General features: G+C 40.9%; 1 protein-coding gene across 9 annotated transcripts in view; it reads right to left on the bottom strand.

Annotated features, from left to right (window-relative positions):
• CAPS2 (calcyphosine 2) overlaps nucleotides 1-22,866 on the bottom strand; it is a 61,989-nt gene that overhangs the window by 25,678 nt on the left and 13,445 nt on the right. For 7 of the 9 annotated variants that reach the window (XM_073327740.1, XM_073327744.2, XM_073327736.2 and 4 more), the window contains 7 exons: nucleotides 21,246-21,368; nucleotides 15,335-15,402; nucleotides 11,298-11,417; nucleotides 8,536-8,610; nucleotides 7,643-7,738; nucleotides 7,440-7,533; nucleotides 6,180-6,295 (listed from right to left, as the gene is read on the bottom strand). In XM_073327740.1, the coding sequence (XP_073183841.1) occupies nucleotides 6,180-6,295; nucleotides 7,440-7,533; nucleotides 7,643-7,738; nucleotides 8,536-8,610; nucleotides 11,298-11,417; nucleotides 15,335-15,402; nucleotides 21,246-21,368 (692 nt within the window). The remainder of the gene's footprint in view (nucleotides 1-6,179; nucleotides 6,296-7,439; nucleotides 7,534-7,642; nucleotides 7,739-8,535; nucleotides 8,611-11,297; nucleotides 11,418-15,334; nucleotides 15,403-21,245; nucleotides 21,369-22,866) is intronic. The other 2 variants (XM_073327742.2, XM_073327743.2) reach the window with 2 other exon arrangements.

Raw genomic sequence — 22,866 nt, 5'->3', positions numbered from 1 at the left:
AAATCCCACTGAACTACACATCTTTTCTGATGCCCAAGCTGTTAATGTAGATTGTCCAGATCCATATGAAGGAGAAGTCCTTGCTTCAAGAAACCTGTGTTTTCTGCAGGTGCAATGGAAGGGGGTGAAGGCACAACTTTGCAAACTGGACCACCTGTATGTGGCCCAAGAGTTGCAGACACATTCAAACTGTCATGGAAGGCTGAGATTGCAGACTGAGGCAAAGATGGCTAATTGTCTGAAAATGGTCAGTCAGCAGGAATGTTCTTGACAGCATGGAATCTAACAGAGTCCCAGTGAACTCTATTTTTTGAGTGGAAGCCAAGATTGACTTTCCGGTGTTTAGATGAGACCCAGACAGTCGAGTAAGTGCAGTGTGGTGCTAATTTGAGCAAGAACTTGCTCTCTGGATCTGCCCCTCAGTATCCAGTCAGCCAGATACAGGAAAATGTAAAGCCCCTTCCTGAGATACCTTGTACCAATGACCATGCATTTGGTAAAACCACAGGGGGAAGAAGAGGGGCCGAATGGAAGCTCTCAAGGCTGAATCCCAACTCTGTCACTCCGAGTGCAGAAGTGGGACCCGCAAGGATTTTAAAAATTAATATGTGCCACTCCAGGCTTGTATTAAACTCCCAAGTTTTTCTTACAGCTTTTATCTGACCTTGGCTTGGTAAACGCTGCCACCACCCAAATGCAAAAAAACACCTTTAAAACCAGGAAGGAGCACTTGAGAATTCCTCCCTGTGGGGTACTCTCAAGTCCTTTCACCACCACCCCTCTGGGGAAGAGCTGAGAAAGAAAACAAAGGAAATTAACTGTGGCTACCAGCTAATCAAACAACATGCACAAATCTCTTAGGACACCAAAAATCCAATCCTGTTCTTAAAAAAGGTAAATTTTATTAAAAACAAAAGGGAAGAAAATACATCTGGAACTTATGCTTGTTAGATTTTAAAATAGCAATTCCAAAAATCAAGCACCCAAAATAGCTTTCTTGGGGGTTAGCTTAAAGGTTACAAGCAAACAAAAGCATCTGGGATTAGCATAGAGGAGTCCACAAGTCAATAAGAAATAAAAGAAATAACCCTAATCGCATCTAGCCAAACATTCTGATCTACTTACACATTTGGAGTTCAGATAAATAGTTCTAAGCATGATCGGATGATTTATGATCATACCTGGCTTAAGTTGCTTATAGCATGGCTGCTCTGTCCCTCCAGCCCAGAGAACAACAGACAATGGGAAAGTTTCTTTCCAAATTCTAAAAAATTCTACCTTCCCATTGGCTCTTTTGGTCAGGTGTCCACTTTTTTTTTTTCTTTTCTTTTTCTGGGGGACTTTTTAACCCTTTACAGGTAAGGCAAGTAAAGAACAGCTACCAAGAGGGATTTTACAGCTAACTGGCTGGCTGGGCATCCATCAAAGGGAACTATCCCCCTCCACACACACACACTATTTGTCACAGAAGCACTGTGTACTAAAAGTGGCATTCCGCCATGACGAACCAAAGGAACTTTCTGTGGCTTGGTAAAATCGCCAGGTGAAAGTAGGTGTCCTGAAGGGTCAGAGCAGCAAACAAGTCATTCTGAGACAACGCAGGGAGGATAATTGATGGAATGACCATTCAGAACCTCATGTACTGGATATATTTGTTGAGTCCACTAAGGCTGAGGATGGATCTTACTCCTCCCTTGGATTTGGGTATTGGGAAGTACCAGGAATTCTGGTGGACCCTCATCCACTGCCAGCACAGAGCAGACCTGCTTGAGGAGCAGTATCACATGAGAGGGGTCATTGAAGAGGGACGGAGAGGGGGGGTGGAGAGCAGCTGGATGGCATAACCCGCTCTGATGGTGCTTAGGATATAGCTGTTGGAGCACCGCAGGACCTCCCAGAACATGTCTTCTTTGCTGCGTCTTGGATGTTTTCTTATCTGGAAGACATGCTCAGCTGGTGTGTGTGGGGTATTTCTGAAGGCCACATCTGGTGAAGAACAGAAGCGGTACTGTTAAATTAAGCATTGAAACATTTCAGTTAAATACACCTTTTGCAACACTGCCATCGCTTTCTCACTGACCCTAGCCAGACACACATCTCTGCGAACACCCAAAGCTTGGTGAGTTTTGGTGGGCGGGGGTGGAGGGTGCTCAACCTGGGGAAAAGAGCACACACTTTGCAAGGGTCTAGGGAACAAATTCTAAAATTCTCCCACACTTTTTCACAGGCAGGGGTAATTCTAGCAGACATCTCACTGTTAAGGGTAAGCAGGAAAACGAGGGTACATCTACTCCATGCTTGTGGCTTCCGCCCTGCTCCCTATGCTGCTCGCCTATGTGCTGCTTTGGTCCCCGCACAAGCGATTGCTGAATGGCATGGGAAAGTTTCCTTCAATGGGGGAAGGAAAAAAGCTGCTCTGCCATGGAACCTTCGGCAGAGGATTGCCGAGTACCTCCAGGAAACTTTCCTGGAGATCGCTCTAGAGGATTCCTGTGAGATCTCGGCATGCATCAACACCCAGTTCTGCCACACTGATTAGCTACACAGGGAAATGTCCAGCTCATAGAAACACAGCCAGCCTCACACATTTCTATGCCCTGAACCCACCTCCACACTACACAAGTCCCAGACACTTACCAGGAGTCTCATCTCCTGCTTCTTGCTAACCGGAGAGTGACTGCTGAGACAGGCTAGACACCTTGGGAGTGGAGAACAGTTCCTGGCTGCCTGCCCCACTGGGCGACCCTGCCGGGAGCTGCACATCCTCATCTAATGCTGCCTCTCCATCAATAACTTCATCCTCCGGGTTTGGTCCTCTTTCTGCCGCCTCCGTGCCCTCCGAAGTATCCATGGGGCTCTTGGCAATGGAGGTGGGGTCGCCACTGAGGATAGCATTCAGCTCCTTATAGAACCACCAGATCTTAGGTGACACACCTGAGCAATGGTTTGCCTCCCTCGCCTTATGGTATGCCTGCCTCAGCTCCTTTATCTTCACTCTGCACTGCAGCATGTCCCCATCATAGCCGTTTTCACACAATCCTTGAGAAATCTGCCCGTAGATATCCCAATTCCTGCAGCTCAGGCACAGCTGGGACTCTCCCCATATACTGATCAGATCCAACAGCTCTGCAGTGGTCCAAGCGGGAGAGCATTTGCTGCGATAACCCGCCATGGTCACCTGGGAATGTGTGATGAGACCTCTCCACGCCGAGCAAACAGGAAATGGAATTTCAAAAATTCCTGGGGCTTTTAAGGGGGAGGGAGGACGGTTATTTATCTGGCTGCAGGGCAGTGGAGTTCAAATTGCTGACAAGAGCGGTCAGGATGGGCATTGTGGGACATCTCCTGGAGGCCAATTAAAGCGATGAAATGAAGCGTGGTGTCTACACTTGTACTTTCTCGACAAAAATGTGGACAGAAAGATGTAAATCTCTTGTGGGGGTGGCTGTATTTTGTCACCAAAAACCAGGCATTCTCCCCAGCAAAAGTTGCCTCGCAGTGTGTACTCACTCACTGTTTGGGTTGACAAACGGCACTTTTGGTGACAAAACATGGTAGTGTAGACAAGGCCTCACCGTTTTGGGTAGAAGTCAAGGCCCTACATACTTATCCAACAAAAAAGCCCCCATGCCCTGGCAGTATGAGGGTCAGTGACTTATGGCAGCGGGGTATATCTCCCCTAAAAAACTGTCTATAGCGCCTCTTGGTCTTGGCTTAATGTTTGCACTCTGCTGCCACAGTGGGAGAGACAGGGAAGCCATTTAAGAGGTGTTGTACCAGAGAAGCTAGGGGGGGGTTAAAGCCTCAATACTCCAGTAATTCCTCACCTCAGAAAAGGGAAAAAAAAGAAACTGAAATGAAGTAACTACTGCACAAAAATCATATAAAATTTAAAGTTATAAAACAAAATGGTTGAGAGAAACTGAACCACCAACTTGCTTTGCCACTTGAGGCAGAAAATTCAGTGGCCTGAGCTGAAGGGCAAGACTCAGTCCTGAAGTCTTCAGGACAACATAGACCATTTCTGAATTCCGAAGGTGGGAAGTATTACTATTAGTGATGAATGAGGAGAGAAGCTGTGCAGCAAAACGAATATATTCATGAGAGGCAAAATGCCTTACATGTATTATTAACAGTTAAACTCTTGTCCTCCATTTTGTGAAAACCTTGCCATAATTAGAAGGGAAAAATAGCTGTAAATATCATATTGATATATATTACTGGACACTACAATATGCAGATAAGTTATAAATTTTAGGGGCCTGCTTCTCATTTATGGCATGGCCCCTTTACACCATGGCAGTGCAATGGGGCCATAAAGTGTGTATTACTATAATTGAAAACAGGTTTTATATAGCTAGGCATTTCGATAGACAACATGAAATTTGTAGCAATAGTCAATTAAGTTGTTCTAATAAAGTCTTTAGATACCCAATGACTGTCTTAATCGTGGCATCATTATTGTTTTTATAGGACAGGATGATTTAAATCTTTAAATATATATTATAGGCTAACATTGACTCCTCACCATAATTTGAGTCAACAAATTCCATGAAAGTACATCTTAAAATCACTTAATAGAATTAGAATGGTTCAGACCACACAGTAATGGAATCAATCTTCAAACAAAATTATTTGTAGCAAGAACTACTGTATTGACAATGAAATCCAGAAACCCAAAGGAAGGAATTAAATGTACATGACAGTTTACTTTTGCAGAGAGATTCAGCTGAGAGTCTGATTTACAAAAATAATGTACATTCAATGATTACCCATTCATCTAGCTGTTACAAAGGTGACATAAGTTTTTTAAAAGTTCCCTTATTTTAATGCATGAAACAAGTGAATTTATCAAAGCCTATTTTGAAAGAATAAATGTAGGAATTCCCCTTCAAGAGAGGTTTTCCACTGTAGAAATATACTATATCACATTTCCGTCCTGGATTTCACTGGGCATAGGGAAGAGAGGAAACAAATAGAGAAAGGAGGAGTCCTACCACACATCCACAGCCCACCCTCCTGCAGCAGCACCTCCTCGGGATGAGGAAATGCTGTTGCCCAGGCGGCTGAATCTCCTTTCTGTGGCTAAGGGGAAAGATCCATGTACAAAGTTTCTCTTAGGGACACAATCAGGCCCTACGTTCTTAGTGAAATGCATTAAGACTACTCACATTTCATTATGAAAAAGTTACAGATGTTTATTCAAGTTATCTTCTAAACCAGAAAAGTCACTCGCTCATTAGGTACACTCCAAAATCAGTGACTCAGTGGCAAAAAAAATAAAATCCTCTAAGTGATATTCTTAGTCATTCTTTGCCACATTCAGCCATGCTGGTGAAGTCAGCGAAGGGCCAAATCTAGCCAAGATAGTCAAACCTTTATTAGTCTGCATTGACTAAGATGACAGGGACTAGAGATTATCAGAGGGGTAGCCGTGTTTGTCTGGATCTGTAAAAGCGGCGAAGAGTCCTGTAGCACCTTATAGATTAACAGATGTATTGAAGCATAAGCTTTCGTGAGTGTATAACCACTTCGTCAGATGCAAGGACTAGAGAGAGATTACATTCTCTGGCTTTCAGGTTTCTCAACTTGGCACTGTAAAAGGTGTCTTATCGTTAGGGAAGTGCACCAGTTACAACTTATTCCAGGGATCGGCTACCTTTGGCACGTGGCCCACCAAGATAAGCCCCCTGGCGGGCTGGGCTGGTTTGTTTACCTGCCGCATCTGCAGGTTCGGCCGATTGCAGCTCCCACTGGTCCCAGTTCGCCACTCCAGGCCAATGGGAGCTGCAGGAAGCGGTGTGGGCCGAGGGATGTGCTCCAAGCAGAAGGTTTATTCTTTCAAATTAAGTAATCTAAGATGTTACCATCAGAAAGGTTTTAATATGATTTCTATCTAGATAGTTTGTCTTTAAGTTCAAGTTCAGCACCAAAATGCAGAGAATAAGACCTTTAAGGAATGTAAATCTTTTATTTTACAACAGTAAAAGGCTCCTTTGTACATTACTTCAAAACCATTCATTCAGATGTCTAGTTCTTCCTAATCAGAGCCTAAATGCAGAAACTTTTAGAAGAGTCAATAAATTGTATTTGTTTAAAGCTTGTATATAAATTCTTCATTTGGGAAGATATTTGCAAAAAAGGAAAACTAATCAGAAAAGCTAGTCTTTTGCACTTACTTTAGAATGTCCATTGCAGCTTCATCAATATTTGTGACACGAAGGGTAAGTATTGGGTTCTGTTTAATACTTTCTGGAAGGCTAAGATTGCAACTCAGAAAAGTCAGGTTAGCACCCTGTATGTGATAATAAATGAATGATATATAAGCAAGTTGTATATTCTATAAAACATACTATACCGGACATTCATGAAGAACTAGAATTTTTAAAATTTTAACGGGAAAAAATGCTATTTTAGGACACAATTAGAATATGGCACATTTCTAGTTCAGTACTGAAAACACAAAACATGAGATTTTAAAAGTTAGAGAATCAGTAAGTCAGATTCTATGCTAGCAGCTGTACTTATATGGAATGAACATGAATTCCCATCAGAATCTGCATATCTGCCACATACCTAGTGATCTAACTCACAACTTTATTCTACTTGGCCATCAGGGCTCTCTCCCCTTCCACCGTTATGCACTTTTGTAACAACAATATGTTTACAAACCCCTTCCCAGCTGCGGCTTTGTGCCCGCTGGTGGAAAAAAGTAGAACACGCAGCCTGTTTTGAGACTACCACTGACATCTCTAGTATTTGGCAGAGAGTGGGTGCTTTTATATAGAACAATGGTTCACACTAGGACTGGGCAGGAAAGGGTTTTCCCATCCTCTAAAAATCTAAGATTTCAATGCATCTGCTGTTTCACAATACGAAATACAAAAAGCTTTCACAATTTTGGGCAAAAGAAAAAAAGAAGAGCATCCATCGCAGAATAGTAGCCCATTGGTTAGAGCTCTCATCTGGGATATGCGAAACCCCGGTTCAAGCCCCGCTCTGCCTGATTTGGAGCAGAGACCTAAACCCGAGTCTCCCACAGCACAGCTGAGTGCCCTGACCACTGAGCTATTGGCTATTCTGGGGGTCGATCTCTCTGAACATTCCATCCTAACCGGAGCAATCAGATTCAAATAAACTTTCATTGAAATTGACATGTTTCCACAAAAAGTTTTGGTTGTGTCAAATTGGCATTTTCCAACAAAAAATAAGTTAGTCGAAAATTCCTGACCACCTCTAGTGCAGACTCCTTAAGACTTAGGGCCTCAACCAAAGCAAGCTGAAGTTAGTGGAAAGACTTCCACTGATTGCAGCATACTTTGGATCAGTCTCTTGAATGCTAGATTAGAGTCCCTGCTTCAGGCCAGAATTCAAACAACCTAAGTGGCATTTCCAAATCATCAGCAGAGTTGATATATTTTCAACAGAAAAATACTTACAACATAAAAGTCACTAAGATCATATTGTTGTCCTTTTCTTTGTCCATGCTGATGACTATAAACTCCTTTCTGAATGAAAGGTAGGGCATTTGTTCTGTGAGATGATTTAAAATAAGTTTAAATAATTAAACTTGAAAGTAAATTCCTCTGGATATATTCTGGAGAATTTTTTCTTGAGAATTTTTAACATTTATTTAACCTACCTGTTTTTTCCAAATTGTCGATATTCATATACAGTAAGAGATGTGTCATACATAAAAAAGAATCCAATCAGCTCTCTGCAAGCATCACGCCCGTTCCTACAATGGTAATTGAAAAGCAGCATTAGAGTTTTGTGTTTAATGTAATTTATTTCAAACTGAAATGGGATGACTATATCACTATTTTGAAATATACATCTTCAGCAGCAGTTCAATGGCAAATGCCCTACAATATTATTATAATCATTATTTTAAGAATATTACTGGTTTTGATTGCTTTAGCTTAATTTGAAATATTGTTCAATCTAGCATGTGGTTCCAGTATCTAAGTTCAATTTTAGGCTATTTGTCTAAAATGCCTTCCATAATCAGGTGTGCAGCACATGCAGACAGCGTTTTCACAACTCAACCAACAGATTACATGTATTAGGACCAGCTATGTTCATCATGATCTCTGAAACAAATGGCTGAATGCTCAGCTGCATCCTGAAAGCACTGGCTGCAGCAAAAGACATCTGAAAGGAGTCCTTTATATAACCCTGATTCTTGGGTCAAATGAGCCTCAGGGCTGTTCTAAACTATGTCAGCATATAACAGCCCCTTAAGAAAATTAAAATTACACATATCTGTGTAATGTACAATAGAGCCCTGCATGGGACTATTTTTAATCTCGCTCCCACCCACTCCTGCTATTATGGCAGCGGGTTCTGTGGGACCTGCGAGATCCCAGTCTCGCTGCAAGTCTCTATACTAGATCCATGCAGGACTCTGATGTACCTATTATAAGCACATACTTCTCAACAGATGTGTAATGTATTGCAATTATTCCAATATGCAAAAGAAAATAATTCATTACTCACAGATTTAAAAAGGAGTTCTATGACATTTATGATTACCTTGATAGAATTCTGCCATCAAAGCGTAACTTATTAGAAAGCACATTTTCAGTTAATGCTGATCTGGTCCTTATTCTGTTAAAAGAATTCAAGACATTTATCAACAGATATATTCCAAAAATGTAAAATTTTGCATTAAATATCAACCATTTCTAGAACTACCAATAAACCTGGATTGTGGTAACCTAGTTATGAGTTGATCCAGGTTACCCTTCCCAGTTGAGTCATAAAGCAGATGAAAAAGCTGGAATTCAGGGAGAGCAAGTTTGGATATCTTTGGGGTCAATGTTACTGTCACGGGGTGCTCTACTCAATGCAGATCTGGTGCCTCCTCCTGGTCACTCTGGTGATTAGCTCTGGAGGACAAAGCCACAGCCCACAGTTTGCATGCTGTGACTCTGACTCTGGTCTGCAGCTCCTCTCGCTCCAGGACCCACAGCACCTCCTTTGTGACTTAGCCCTCCAGCTAGATCACTCAGCATTCCCTATTCCAGGATACAGTCCATTAGCAGTCTTAAGCAGTCTTCTCATTCACTGCCTCAGTTCTATGTCACGCACTCAGCAGCTGGTAGGGGAACCTGGGTCTGCCCTCTTCTCCGGGTTTCAGTCCAGGGACTGTCAGCTCAGCAGTTCTGGGCTCCCTCTCGCTGGCCTCACTGCTCCTGGACTGCTTCCTACACCCTGGTTCCCCTTCTTTCTCTGGGTGTACCAGCTCAAAAGCTTCCTCCTTCTTCCCAGAAAGTGACTGCTGCCTGTCTTCCTGAAGCCTTGCCCAGCAGCTCCCAAACATTCCTCCTTCTTCCCAGGGAGTGACTGCCCTTTCTCAGCAGCTGTCATCTGTAGCCCCCTACCTGGCTTTACAGGCCCCACCTGTTCCTGCACAGGTGGGCCTGCTTGCAATTACTTAGTTCTATGCACCCTGACTCTTCCTCCAGATGCAGCCTGGGCAGTTAACTGGCCACCTTAACCCCGTCAGACCTACATGGGGTGGACATCCCATCACAGTTATTTAGATGTGCTAAGAAGAGTTACAAACCTGTTGACTCTTTTTCTTCATTTTCCTTGGTTCTCTCTTGAGGAAAACCAATGCTGGAAAAGCAATACTCAGAAAAATAGTTCCTTAAGAACTTAACAAACCTTCTACTTTATCTCAACACTGAAGTGGCATTCAATACTGGAGCTGAATGTGGATTTACAATGCTGGATTTCAGGATATGCAAGTTTAAGATTGAAGAGCCCCTGGGGAATGGCTTAACACTCAGCCTCTGAACCAGAAAGGGTGACTTAAATCAGTCCTTACTATTGAACTGCTCTTCAGCATGGAAATCATTTGGCTGCTGATTCCTGACTTAGAACAACTCCAGAACCTCTCTATATAGTTAGGAACTTATTTGTTCTCATCACCATAGTAGCAGAATGTCCAGTCAACATCAGTTTCAATTTCTCTAGATCAATTTTACTCAAGTAGAGGCATACCCTGTGGGGAGCACAGAGACTTTCCGAGGGGGGCTGGAGCAAAACTTTAAAATTGCTCCCCAAATCACAGCTTTCATTTTTTTTTTTAAAAGAAAGTAAGTCTCTTACAATTATATTGAGTACTTGAATGCAACTGATGCAGAAATATCTGCCTACATTTGCAGAGAGCCTAAAACAATAGCTCTGCAACGTGGACTGCCCCATCCATTTCAATTGGTGTTAACTCAGATAGCAGTGACAATATTTTAAATGTCAGCTATTTCACTGGTCATCAAAACATGTAAGGATAGAGAGGAACTATGTACATCAGCACTTCCTGAAGTGCTGAAGTGTGTTGGGTGTAGGGGAGAGGAGAGACACAAAGATGTGTAAATTAAGAGGTGCCATGGATTGTTAAAAGCCTGCACAGTTGTCTGGGAGGACGAGAGGGCAGATGTCCAGCTTTTAAAAGCTTTTAAAAGCTTTGGAAACTCTGCTCTAGAAGATCTGTACTGTGGGACAATACCCACATAAGTTTAAGATGGTTCTTCCACATTCTACATGTGCTTTTGGTAAATCTTTACACTCAAAGAATCATCAGGAAAACAACATTCCCTGAGGCAGAAAAAGCACATTTATCTGTGACAGTCACAGTGCCACTGCAGGAAGGCATGGCTTGAAGCTGTTGGATTCAGCCATAGTAATGGATAAAATACATAAAATGGCATGAGGAAGGCTTAATGGAGGCCTAAAACCAAAACCAACTAAAGAGACTCAAAAAGAAAAAAACCTGTCAAAGTGTAGCAATAACTAATACTAAATATCATACCTCCAAGACTACATATATAAGTAAAAATCCCAACCTTTCCATGAAGTGGGGCTGATGGGGCTAGCATTGAGCTCCTGCTCACTTCCTACAGCAGTCAGAAGTAAATGAAAAGTTGGAGCTGTGCACCCTTTTGAGCACGAGGACACATGTAAGATGTGTGTGAAATAGACACTGCTATCTAGAAAGTTCCAACCTTTTTTATCCCAGGCATACAAAGTACCCATAATGAAGATCATACAGGCAGTACTCAAAGAACTCACTGATCTTGTTTTTGCACCTCTAAAACTGGATGGAACAAACTTTACTACACTCTGCAAAAGAAAAAAAGAGAAAGAAAACAAGACAGACCAAGCACGAAAAGTTTCAGCCTGAAAGGAACAGGTTTTGCTAAAGTTACGACTGGTTGAAATTAGGGCTATAAGCCTGTAGCTCAAAAAAATCCCAAACCACCACCACAAAAAAACAAAAAAACCCTTACTTTGTTTCATGTAATGTTCTTTTTCTAAAGCGCAATGGTGCTGTCCCAAGATCTGCAAAGGTCCGATCTCTCTGGTAAGTACCGATATTTGTACTTTGCTCTGGGTCACTTATTACAGCCCTCACCGAAAAAAGGAAACAAAAAACATTACTCTATGGCAGAGGTTCTCAAACTCAGGGGCACCTCTCCCGGGTGTGTGTACGCAGAATGTACTCTGGGGGGCATGAGAAGCTTGGGGGGGGAGGAGCTACTGAGCACATTTTACCCACAGTAATTAATAGTTAGCAAAGCTAATTTCCTCCAGACTTATCAGGTCCTCAGGTGGTGCTGTGCATTTTACTCTAGATGGTTCTGTGCATTTTGACAGATTTCTGTTAAATTTGCATAGTATTATACAAAATCATTGCCATCTGTACATTAATCTGTTTGCTACAACATGGTGTGCACATTTAATTGTAAGCATCGACCACAATCACAGTTTTGCTTTTGCTCTTATTACAATGGATCACTGGCTCTGTTTGACTAAATACCTTACTGTTTCCAAATGTTTAGTGAGAGTTGCATGTTGATTATTTTTTATCGGTGTATGTGTTTGGGCGGGGGAGGGGGCTGTAAACTACTACAGACACAAAGAAGTGGGGCACAATCAAATAAGTTTGAGAACCATTGCTCTATGGTAAATATAAATTTGTAGGTTTCAGAGTAGCAGCCGTGTTAGTCTGTATCCGCAAAAAGAAAAGGAGTACTTGTGGCACCTTAGAGACTAACGAATTTATTTGAGCACAAGCTTTCGTGAGCTACAGCTCACTTCATCGGATGCATTCAGTGGAAAATACAGTGGGGAGATTTATATAAAGAGAATATGAAACAATGGGTGTTACCATACACACTGTAAGGAGAGTGATCAGTTAAGGCGAGCTATTACCAGAAGGAGAGCGGGAGGGGCGGGGGGACACCTTTTGTAGTGATAATCAAGATGGGCCATTTCCAACAGTTGACAAGAACATCTGAGGAACAGAGGGGGGATAAACATGGGGAAATAGTTTTACTTTGTGTAATGGCCCATCCACTCCCAGTCTTTATTCAAGCCTAAGTTAATAGTATCCAGTTTGCAAATTAATTCCAATTCAGCAGTGTCTTGTTGGAGTCTGTTTTGAAGTTTTTTTGTTGAAGAATTGCCACTTGTAGGTCATCAAGGATCTACAACCTATCCTGAAGGACGACTCATCACTCTCACAGATCTTGGGAGACATGCCAGTCCTTGCCTACAGATAGCCCCCCAACCTGAAGCAAATATTCACCAGCAACCACACAACAGAACCAAAAAGAAAAGGAGTACTTGTGGCACCTTAGAGACTAACCAATTTATTTGAGCATGAGCTTTCGTGAGCTACAGCTCACTTCATCGGATGCATGCCGTGGAAACTGCAGCAGACTTTATTTATACACAGAGAATATGAAAAAATACCTCCTCCCACCCCACTGTCCTGCTGGTAATAGCTTATCTAAAGTGATCATGGCCTAACCCAGGAACCTATCCTTGCAACAAAGTCCGTTGCCAACTGTGCCCACATATCTATTCAGGGGATACCATCATAGGGTCTAATCACATCAGCCACACTATTAGAGACTCGTTCACCTGCACATCTACCAATGTGATATATGGTCAAACTGGACAGTCTGTACGTAAAAGAATAAATGGATACAAATCAGATATCAAGAATTATAACATTCAAAAACCAGTTGGAGAACACTTCAATCTCTTTGGTCACTTGATTACAGACCTGAAAGTGGCAATTCTTCAACAAAAAAACTTCAAAAACAGACTCCAACGAGAGACTGCTGAATTGGAATTAATTTGCAAACTGGATACAATTAACTTACGCTTGAATAAAGACTGGGGGTGGATGGGTCATTACACAAAGTAAAACTATTTCCCTCTGTTTATTCCTCCCCCCCCGCCGCTGTTCCTCAGATGTTCTTGTCAACTGTTGGAAATGGCCCACCTTGATTATCACTACAAGAGGTTCCACCCCCCACCCCCCGCTGGTATAACTCACCTTACCTGATCACTCTCCTTACAGTGTGTATGGTAACACCCATTGTTTCATGTTCTCTGTGTATATAAATCTCCCCACTGTATTTTCCACTGAATGCATCCGATGAAGTGAGCTGTAGCTCACGAAAGCTTATGCTCAAATAAATTTGTTAGTCTCTAAGGTGCCACAGGTCCTCCCTTTCTTTTTATAAATTTGTAGATCACTTTTGTTCTAACTCTTGTAAATGCTAGGGTAATATAATCATACTTCACAGGCTGGCATTATTTGTGCATACCTAAGATATATTAAGGAAAATAAGCCTAATAATCAGTTACTTCAAGCACAAAGAAATGCAAGAATGGTCCATTAGTGCACATCTTATTGTGTTTCATCACATATACTTTTAAATAAGAAAAAAAAATTAGAATGTATTTTGCAATCTGGAGCAGCACAAAGTTATTTTCATTCCCTCTGTCCCTGCAAAGGCTCTATTACTTTCCTCTGGTTCTTTCCAGAGACAGTCAGTGCTGTTACTTATACTGCTGGGTGAGGGTCACCAAACAAAAGCACAAGACCCTTCCTCCTTCAAGGCACTGAAATGATGTCTAAAGTGCTCCAAAGACCTGCCAACTCATGGGTGTTAACTGCCTAGTTGTGGGACATTGGCCAACTCAATCTCTCAGAGCCAACTCTGTAAAACTGGAACAATATTGTCTTACTTCAAAGGAGTGTTGTGCTGATTAATTCGTTAGTGCCTTTCTTCTGAGAATCTCAAATTTTTAAAACAGTAAAGAAGTATAATGTATTACAAAAGGCACCAATATATTTTGCAGAAAAGCATGCAATTAGCTCTCAAGAGTGTGCTGTAAAATACTTAAAATTAGGTTTCAGAGTAGAGACTGTCCGGTTTGGCCAATGTACATGGCAAAGGAGCACTGCTAGCACATGATGGCATATATGACATTGGATCTACCAAGCCACATCTACCAATGTGATATATGCCATCATGTGCCAGCAATGCCCCTTTGCCATGTACATTGGCCAAACCGCACAGTCTCTACGCAAAAGAATAAAATGGACACAAATCGGACAGGAATCATAATATTCAAAAACTAGTAGGAGAACACTTCAATCTCTCTGGTCACTCAATAACAGACCTAAAAGTGGCAATTCTTCAACAAAAAAACTTCAAAAACAAACTGACTCCAACATGAAGCTGCAGAACTGGAATAAATTTGCAAACTGGATACCATCAGATTAGGCCTGAACAGAGACTGGGAGTGGTTGGGTCATTACAAAACCTAAACTTAATTTCCCCAATTGTAATTTCTCCCTACTGTTACTCACACCTTCACATGCATCTGATGAAATGGGCTGTAGCCCACGAAAGCTTATGGTCTAATAAATTTGTTAGTCTCTAAAGTGCCACAAGTACTCCTGTTCTTTTTGTGGATAGCAGACTAACACGGCTGCTACTCTGAAACCTGTCACAACTTCTTGTCAACTATCTGTAATGGGCCACACTCTTACCACTTCAAACGTTATTTTTCCTCCCTTGGTCTCCTGCTGGTAATTGATTTAACTCATTAGACTGACCTCACACTTGGTAAAGCAACCCTCCAACCTTTCATGTATTTATACCTGCTCCTGTATTTCACTCCATGCATCCAATGAAATGGGTTCTAGCCCACAAAAGCTTATGCCCAAATAAATCTGTTAGTCTCTGAGGTGCCACAAGGACTCCTTGTTGTTTTTACTTAAAATTAGGGTGCAAGTGTTAATAAATTTTAATTCTGAGAGATACTTACATCATACTTATAGCATTTAAAATTAGAAGGCTGATCATTTTCGTCCCATAAGTATTACAAAAAAATTAAATTTAAAGAATGTTCACAAATTTTAACAAAACAATACTTCCTTCACAAGGTAGGGCACACTTTCAGATAGTTGATTCTTCTACAGTGTTAACTTGTAATTATACTTTGTATATTCTCTTACCTAGATAACTGATCCACCATCACTTGCTCTACTACAGTTTGCTTTCTCCTCTCTGCAGCTACATCCTCCTGAAATGAAAAACCCATTAAGAGCCTATGAGATACAATAAACACTTCAGAAAATAAGATGATTTCCAGAGGGTGCGGTTAAGCAATATGGAATTTTCAAATGTGTCATTTCACTCTCTTACCTTATCTTTTTTTTAAAATCAAGAAAATTATACGGTGAATGAAGTTCAGTTAAATTAGAGCCACATAATGCATTCTGATACAGTTAAACTGTTTACATATGCACTAGCTCTGTGTAATTTTATTGTCTACACCTAAAGGAGAACTCTAACATTTATGCGGAGGGCCAGATTTCTTTATATTTGCTCCCACATTACTTTCAGTGTATTATTTAAAGTGGGACAAAGCATAAGAGAAACTTCCCTCCCTATCCAATGTATCACAGGAATCAGTGCAGATAAAAATTATGATTTCAAGCAAATGAAGATTTACCTCTACCAATTTGATTTTGTGTTGTGAAAGATTCTTCTATGATTGTCCACTCAATTATGTATTTGAAAGCAGGTCAGCTATGTGCTGGAATATTCTCCTCCTGGGATATATGACAACTGGAAGAGTCTTACAGGATTCACCCTATTCATTGGACAGATTATCCCAACTATTCTTCCTTGCTAGTAGTGGGTTTTACTCTCTGGCAAAACCCTATCATTTAAAATATATCAGATTTCTGAACTTCTCTACTGAATTTAGGTTTTCCCTTATTTCCATTACATTTACATAGTTTGTTTTCTTGGGAAGACATTGTACAGTGTTTTTTTTTAATGTAAGCTCCCAACCCAATCTGTATACCTGTGATTAGTTATCTACCTCTATCTTTGCTGTCGCTCCCTCTATCTTAGTGCAACTCTATTTCACTAATGTGCTAAATACAGAGACAATCTGTGCCTGAGAGAAGCTTTCCTGGGTAGGCATTTTTACATGTGCAAGCCAAATTCTATACAGACCAAGTCCTACTATAGTTGAAGAGGATGAAAAACTGGTTGCCAATCAAACACCAGATAAACTTTAAAGGATAATCACTAACTTTACCAAAGTTGTTATAGGGTTAAGTTGTAAAGGGTATAATGCACAAGTCTCCCAATAAGTCAGTTTTGCTCTCTGCATAGAGAAAGCATTGTACATCACCTTTGTGGGCCTAATCAAAGCATTTGACACAGTCAGCAGAGCCAGTCTATTTGCAATACTAGGAAAGATAGGATGCCCATCAACCCTGTTAAATCTTATACATTCATTCCACAACAACTGTCCAGTTTGGCGAGTCCACTTCGGACAGCTTTGAGATGAAAAGCAGAGTGAAGCAAGGATGTGTTCTTGCCCCTACACTCTTTCGAATCTTCTTGAATTGTGTGTTTAAGGACATGAAAGATGAAGTGTATCTCCACACAACATCAGATTGGAAACTCTTCAACCTCTCCCGACTTAAGCCAAAGACCAAAATTAAAAAGGTGCTAAACAAGGAACTTCTATTGGCTGATGATGCTGCTCTCACAGCCCATAATGGAAATCTACTACAAGAAATCATGAACCGCCTTTCAAGTGCTTGTCAGGCATTTGCTCTCACCATCAAGATAACAGTTGTGTTAGGACAGAGGGTTCCACAAGATCCTTCAATTACCTTAAATGCAAACCATCTAGAAGTAATCCAAAAGATCAGCTATGTAGGTTTTACAGTTACCACCAACTTCTCACTGGATGAAGAACTAAAATGTTTGCATTGGAAAGGCTACCACCACATTTAGCAGATTAACTAAAAGAGCATGGAATAACTCAAAGCTTACCATCGAGACCAAAATGCTAGTGTACCAAGCTTGTGTCCTCAGCACTCTCATGTATGGTGGGGAAACATGGACAACATATGCTTATCAGGAGAAAAGATTAAACAGTTTCCACCTACATTGTTTACACCGCATACTCAACACCAAATTGCAAGATACAGTCACCAACGCAGAGGTTATTCAAAGGGCAAATTTAACAATTGTGACAGCCCTGCTCAAGCAGAGACGACCGCGCTGGCTGGTCCATCTGAGTAGGTTGGAAGATGGACAGATACCCAAGGACATGCTATACGGGGAGCTATCAGAGGAAACAAGAACAGCAGGATGTCCCAAGCTTCACTATAAAGACACATGCAAGTGAGATATGAAGGAATTTGGAATTGATCCTGACCAATGGGAAATCTTGGCAAGTGATCATAACAAGAGGCTCCATCATCTCCACCAGAGTATCAAAGTCTATGACAGAAGCTGGCTCCTACAGCTGGAAGATAAAAGAGCCCGTAGGAAGCAAGCAGCTCCCAACCAAGATACATACATTTCCAATCACTGGCAAAGATCGTGTAAATCTCAGACTGGATTATTCAGTCACCTGAGACATTGCAAACCATCTGCATCATAGACTGCAATTCCCACTATCTCTCGCAGACGAAAGGATGCCAACACTATCCAGTAAGTATGAATTACCACTTGCCAGAATAGCTAACTCAAATTCATCACAAACTGTTTATTCTGAGCAGGCTTTTTTCCTTTCTGAATTACTAATGTTTGGTTTTTATCTGTGATGCAGTCAGGTGTCACAATCATCAGTGCATTATATTAAGTTATTGAACATATACATCTTTTCCCATTACTTGATCCAAGGGATAGGTTAAAAAGTAATTATATACTAGAGGACAAAGTGATAACTGTAAGCTGTAGACTATGGAGCATTTCCTAAATGCCCATAGATTTCCACACTAAGACTCAAGCAGTGCATGTTGAGAAGGGAGAATCCCATTTTAGAGAGTGAAACTTCAACATCTGAATTTCAATTCAATGCCAGAAGACTTTTTTTTTTTTTTTTTTTTTTTTTTAAAGTGCATCCTTCATTCAGCTGTTAGAGAAATTCATGGTAGGGCTGTTACAAAGCTATTGAGACAAGTATTTGATTTCAATAGAGGTCATAGGACAAAAAGAAGAAACTCTACTGTGAACAAAATAGCCTTTTTATTTAAAAGGAATACAGCTTCTTCTGCAAAATTCTAACAATATTTGGTACAGTTTGTGTGATTTGCTCCAGGATGTCACCACAGTCTTCCTTAAACAGGAGAATTCTCATTTCACTCATTCTTATAGATCATTTAGATATTCTGCATAGTAAATATATACAAGCCTTCATATTGCACTCGTCACCATAGTATCCAAGTGCCTTCCAGCAGTGTGTTAAGCCAGGTGACCATACATCTGTTATGTATTGTTTGCTCTCTCATTCACTTCCCAGAGGAAGAAGCGTGGGGAATGGTGTGCCCTGGTTTTGTAGGATGTTATTGTTTTCTTAGACATACCTGTTGCTATGTGTCTTTATGTTAGAGAAGGCAAGGTCAAAGAAATGCACATTGCACTTGGAGTGGAAGCTGGTGAGGTTTGTGATAGTCCTTAGTTACTGGGGGAGTTATTTCCAGAGTCCGTGACAACCCCCAGAGAAGGTCCTGTCTCCCACACAGATGAGCTTTACTCTTACTGTTGAGGGTTCTATTGTGTCAGAGGAGCAAAGTTGTTTTAAACCAGGAGCTTTAAGCAGTCTTTTAGGTATCCTGGGCCCCGGCCATGGAGAGCTTTGAAGATAAGGACCAAGACATTGACCTTGATTCAAAATTCTATGGGAAGTCAGTGTAGAGAGCATAGGGCAGGTGCAATGTGCTCAAAGTAGCCTGTGTTGCTGAGGAGACATGCTACAATGTTTTGTATTTGTTGGCATTTCCTAAGTGCTGACAGTTTCATGCCCAGGCATATTGCATTGCTGTAGGTCGAGCCAAAAGGTAATGGATGCATGAATAACTGAGGCCAGGTCTTCACCTGCCAGGATGGGACAGAATCTCACAGCCATTGTGATGTGAGAGCTCAGCATCAGCGAGGAATCCAAGAGTACTCCTAGACTACAGACTGAACTGACCAGCTGTGGATGCAAACCTTCAATCAAAGAAGTCTGCATCATGGTTGCTATCTCCTCAAAATACTCTTCAATATAAATACAAAATATAACGGCTTACTTCTAAACTATTTTTGATACTGCAAAACAATGAACAGAAGGAAATTACAGAAAAACTACACATTAAATGTATTAATAACAGTTACACTCAAAGGAAATGTTAACATATATGATATTTAAGACCATCTTTAAGGCTTTTTAAAAGTAACTATGCACAACTGACAATAGGGCTTATATTTTCAGAAAAGAAAAAACGTATGGATGAGAACTCAAATTATATATAACATATTAAATCTCTCTCAAAGCACTAAGGATATGACATAAATCAACTCAAAATTGAAATTCTAAGTTAAGGATGCCTTGGGCACAACGAGTGAAAGCAGCCATGTACTTTTGTATATGAGATATCCAAGTTCAACAACTATTTCAAGACCTTCTGATAGAATATTCTATGTGCTACTGTCCTTAATCACAACACAGTGAGTTCAATACATCAGATGATCCATAAATCAAGCCTTTTTGTTTTGTTTTATTGGTGTAGTCCAGCAAAAAGACAAGTCCTAGAGGCTGCTGAGCATTGCTGAAAGTAGTGCTGAGAGCCAAAGCACTACCTCTTAACATTCAGCATTTGCTCAGCAACTGTGCAGAGCCTTTCATACTGTGGAGAAATTACAGTCTTGGTAAGGGAATGGGTGGGTACTGAGCATGGCCAATGCATACGTGCTTAAATGCAATCCAGTGAATGTAAATGGCACATGTAGTCGCTAACAATTACTCCTACAGTCAACCAGAAGTTGTGCTTAAGAGACACTTAGAAAGAGAGAGGGCATATGTATGAGTGCCGAAGACTGACAGAAATGCTTCTTAAGGTTCCCTTGACATCTTTCAAACAGCTACTTAATGACTCAAAGTATGTTGGTTACAGTGTTCTTGACAGCCCAATCAGCCAGTAGCACCCACTCCTCTCCATTTTCTGCACCTTAGCTGACTGTGACTAACAAAAGGTGACATTCAGCAATTTTAAATGGTGGCTCTGAACTGCCCTAGCACAATCCTCATCCCTGCAGCACTGAGCCCTTAATATTAAGGGTGGTTGTTTTGTTTTTTTTAATTAAAGAAGCAAACAGATAAAGTATCTGATGATAGTAACAGATATGAGAGTTTTCCTGTCATGCAAGGAACTACTGCTATCAGTAGTGCCCCATCTACATTCACTTCAATGGGAATTACAATAATTTAAGTGTTTATGATGCAAACTTCAATTCAAACAGATGGGCAAATAGTACTTTCCATTTATTCTACTTGCATTTACAGTCTCACAAAAATTTGAATGGCTTAACATATTTTGTGAGAATGTCACTATGCTAACCCATTTCAATAGACAGTTGTGTCCACAAAAAAACAAATAGGAAAAAAAACACCATTCATGTTCAGTAGTAAAGCACACAAAACAAGATCTCACCAAAGTTCAATTTCATTATAAAATAATCGTAAACTCAGTGTTTAGAGTTCTTGTGCTTTTTCTGCACAGTTCTGACAAAACATCACAGAAGAAATAGGAGAACTCTATTAGGTCACGCAGTTAATTTCCTTGTCAATGCTAGACCATGTATGATTTAATCAATATAAATGTTATGTAAAAATACACATATATACAAACTGCTATCAGTGAGATTTTCAGAAGTGCTCAGCACTTAGCCTAACTCTGTTCCCATTGAAAACAATGGTTACATTTCTTTTTACTTCAATTGAAGAAGTTGTGCACTGACTGCTTTTGAAAACCCCATTCTATATTTCTACAGCATATCAAAATTTATACCTACAAGACTTGATATACAGGGATATTTATGTAACAATTTAATACCATCCAGGAAACTTACAGCTTCTAACTTCCTTATACTGTGCTGCATTGTGTAAGGCTTGCTTGTATAGCATTGCTGCAAGAGGGCTTTCTCATCAAGAGCTGTAAGATCATGATCAGTCCTGTCTTCAAGCTGTGGATCCTACAAAGAAATACACTGAATTCTACTTACAACATCATGGACAATCAGTTGCAGCAAACAAAACTATTTTTCTTCGGTTTAGACCAGGGGTTCTCAAACTTCATTGCACCACAATCTCCTTCTAACAGCAAAAATTACTACATGACCCCAGGAGGGGGGACCAAAGCCTGAGCCCACCCAAGCTCTGCCAAAGCCCAAGTCCCACTACCCGGGCAGGGTGACCAAAGCCAAAGCCCAAGGGCTTAAGCCCCAAGTGGGAGGCCTGTAACCTGAGCCTCACCCCCAGTGCTGAAGCCCTCAGGCTTTGGCTTCAGCCCTGGGCAGTGGTGGCTCAGGCTTTGACCCCATGCGGTGGGGCTCAGGCTTTGGCTTCAGACCCAGCCAGTCTAATGCCAGCCCTGGCAACCCCATTAAAATGATGTCATGACCCACTCTGGGGTGCTGACCCACAGTTTGAGAACTGCTGGTTTAGACTTCTCTTGTAACAGAGATCTCCTGCAGTTTTACAGAAGTTAACAATCCTCTTAAGAGGAGATGGATGGACAGGGTAAATGTAATATATTTATAAATGAACGGGAAGAAATACAGACACTTTTCAGAAAAATTCACTGGAAGCAGAGTTGTTTTTTTTAATTAATTATGCCGAATGCAGAGATCATGTTTTCATAAAACAATTATTTATGTTCTCAGGGACTCATTAAAAAAATCTAATTGTGTATTTTATAAATTCTATACATAAAATAATAGAAATGTAAGGTTGGGAGGGACCTCAAGAGGTCATCTAGTCCATCCCCCTACACTGAGACAGGACCAAGTATGCTTACACCATCCCTGACAGGTGTTGACTAACTTGTTCTTAAAACCTCCAACAATGCGGATTCCACAACCAAATCTAGTGCTCAATTATCCTTACAGTTAGAAAGGTTTTTTCTAATATCTAACCTTAATCTCACTTGCTACAAACTAAGCCAATTACTTCTTGTCCCACCCTTGTTGGACGTGGAGATCAATCAATCACTGTCCTCTTTACATATTTGACAACTGTTGTTATGCTCCTCCTCAGCCTTCTTTTCTTTGGACTAAAAACATCCAATTCTTTCAACCTTTCCTCATATATTATGTTTTCCAAACCTCTCATCAGTTTTGTTGCTCTCTTCTGGACTCTCTCCAGTTTGTTCACATCTTTCTTGACATGTGGTGCCCAAAACTGCACACAGTACTCCAGCTGAGGCTTTACCAGTGCAGAGTAGAGAGGAACAATTACCTTCCATATCTTATATAAGACCCTCTTGTTAATATATCCCACAACATTTGCCGTTTTTGCCATAGTATTACACTGACTCATATTCAGTTTATGATCCACTATAACCCTTAAATCCTTTTCTGAGTAATACTGACTCACCAGCTATTTTACATATGGTATTTCACTGAATCATAGAAATGTAGGGCTGGAAGGGATTCAGAGAGGTCATACAGTCCATCCCACTGTGCTGAGGCA

Source organism: Lepidochelys kempii, chromosome 1 (assembly GCF_965140285.1).
Source record: "Lepidochelys kempii isolate rLepKem1 chromosome 1, rLepKem1.hap1, whole genome shotgun sequence".
In the NCBI taxonomy this organism is placed as follows: Eukaryota; Metazoa; Chordata; order Testudines; family Cheloniidae; genus Lepidochelys; species Lepidochelys kempii.
This window is presented reverse-complemented; position numbering and strand designations above follow the sequence as displayed.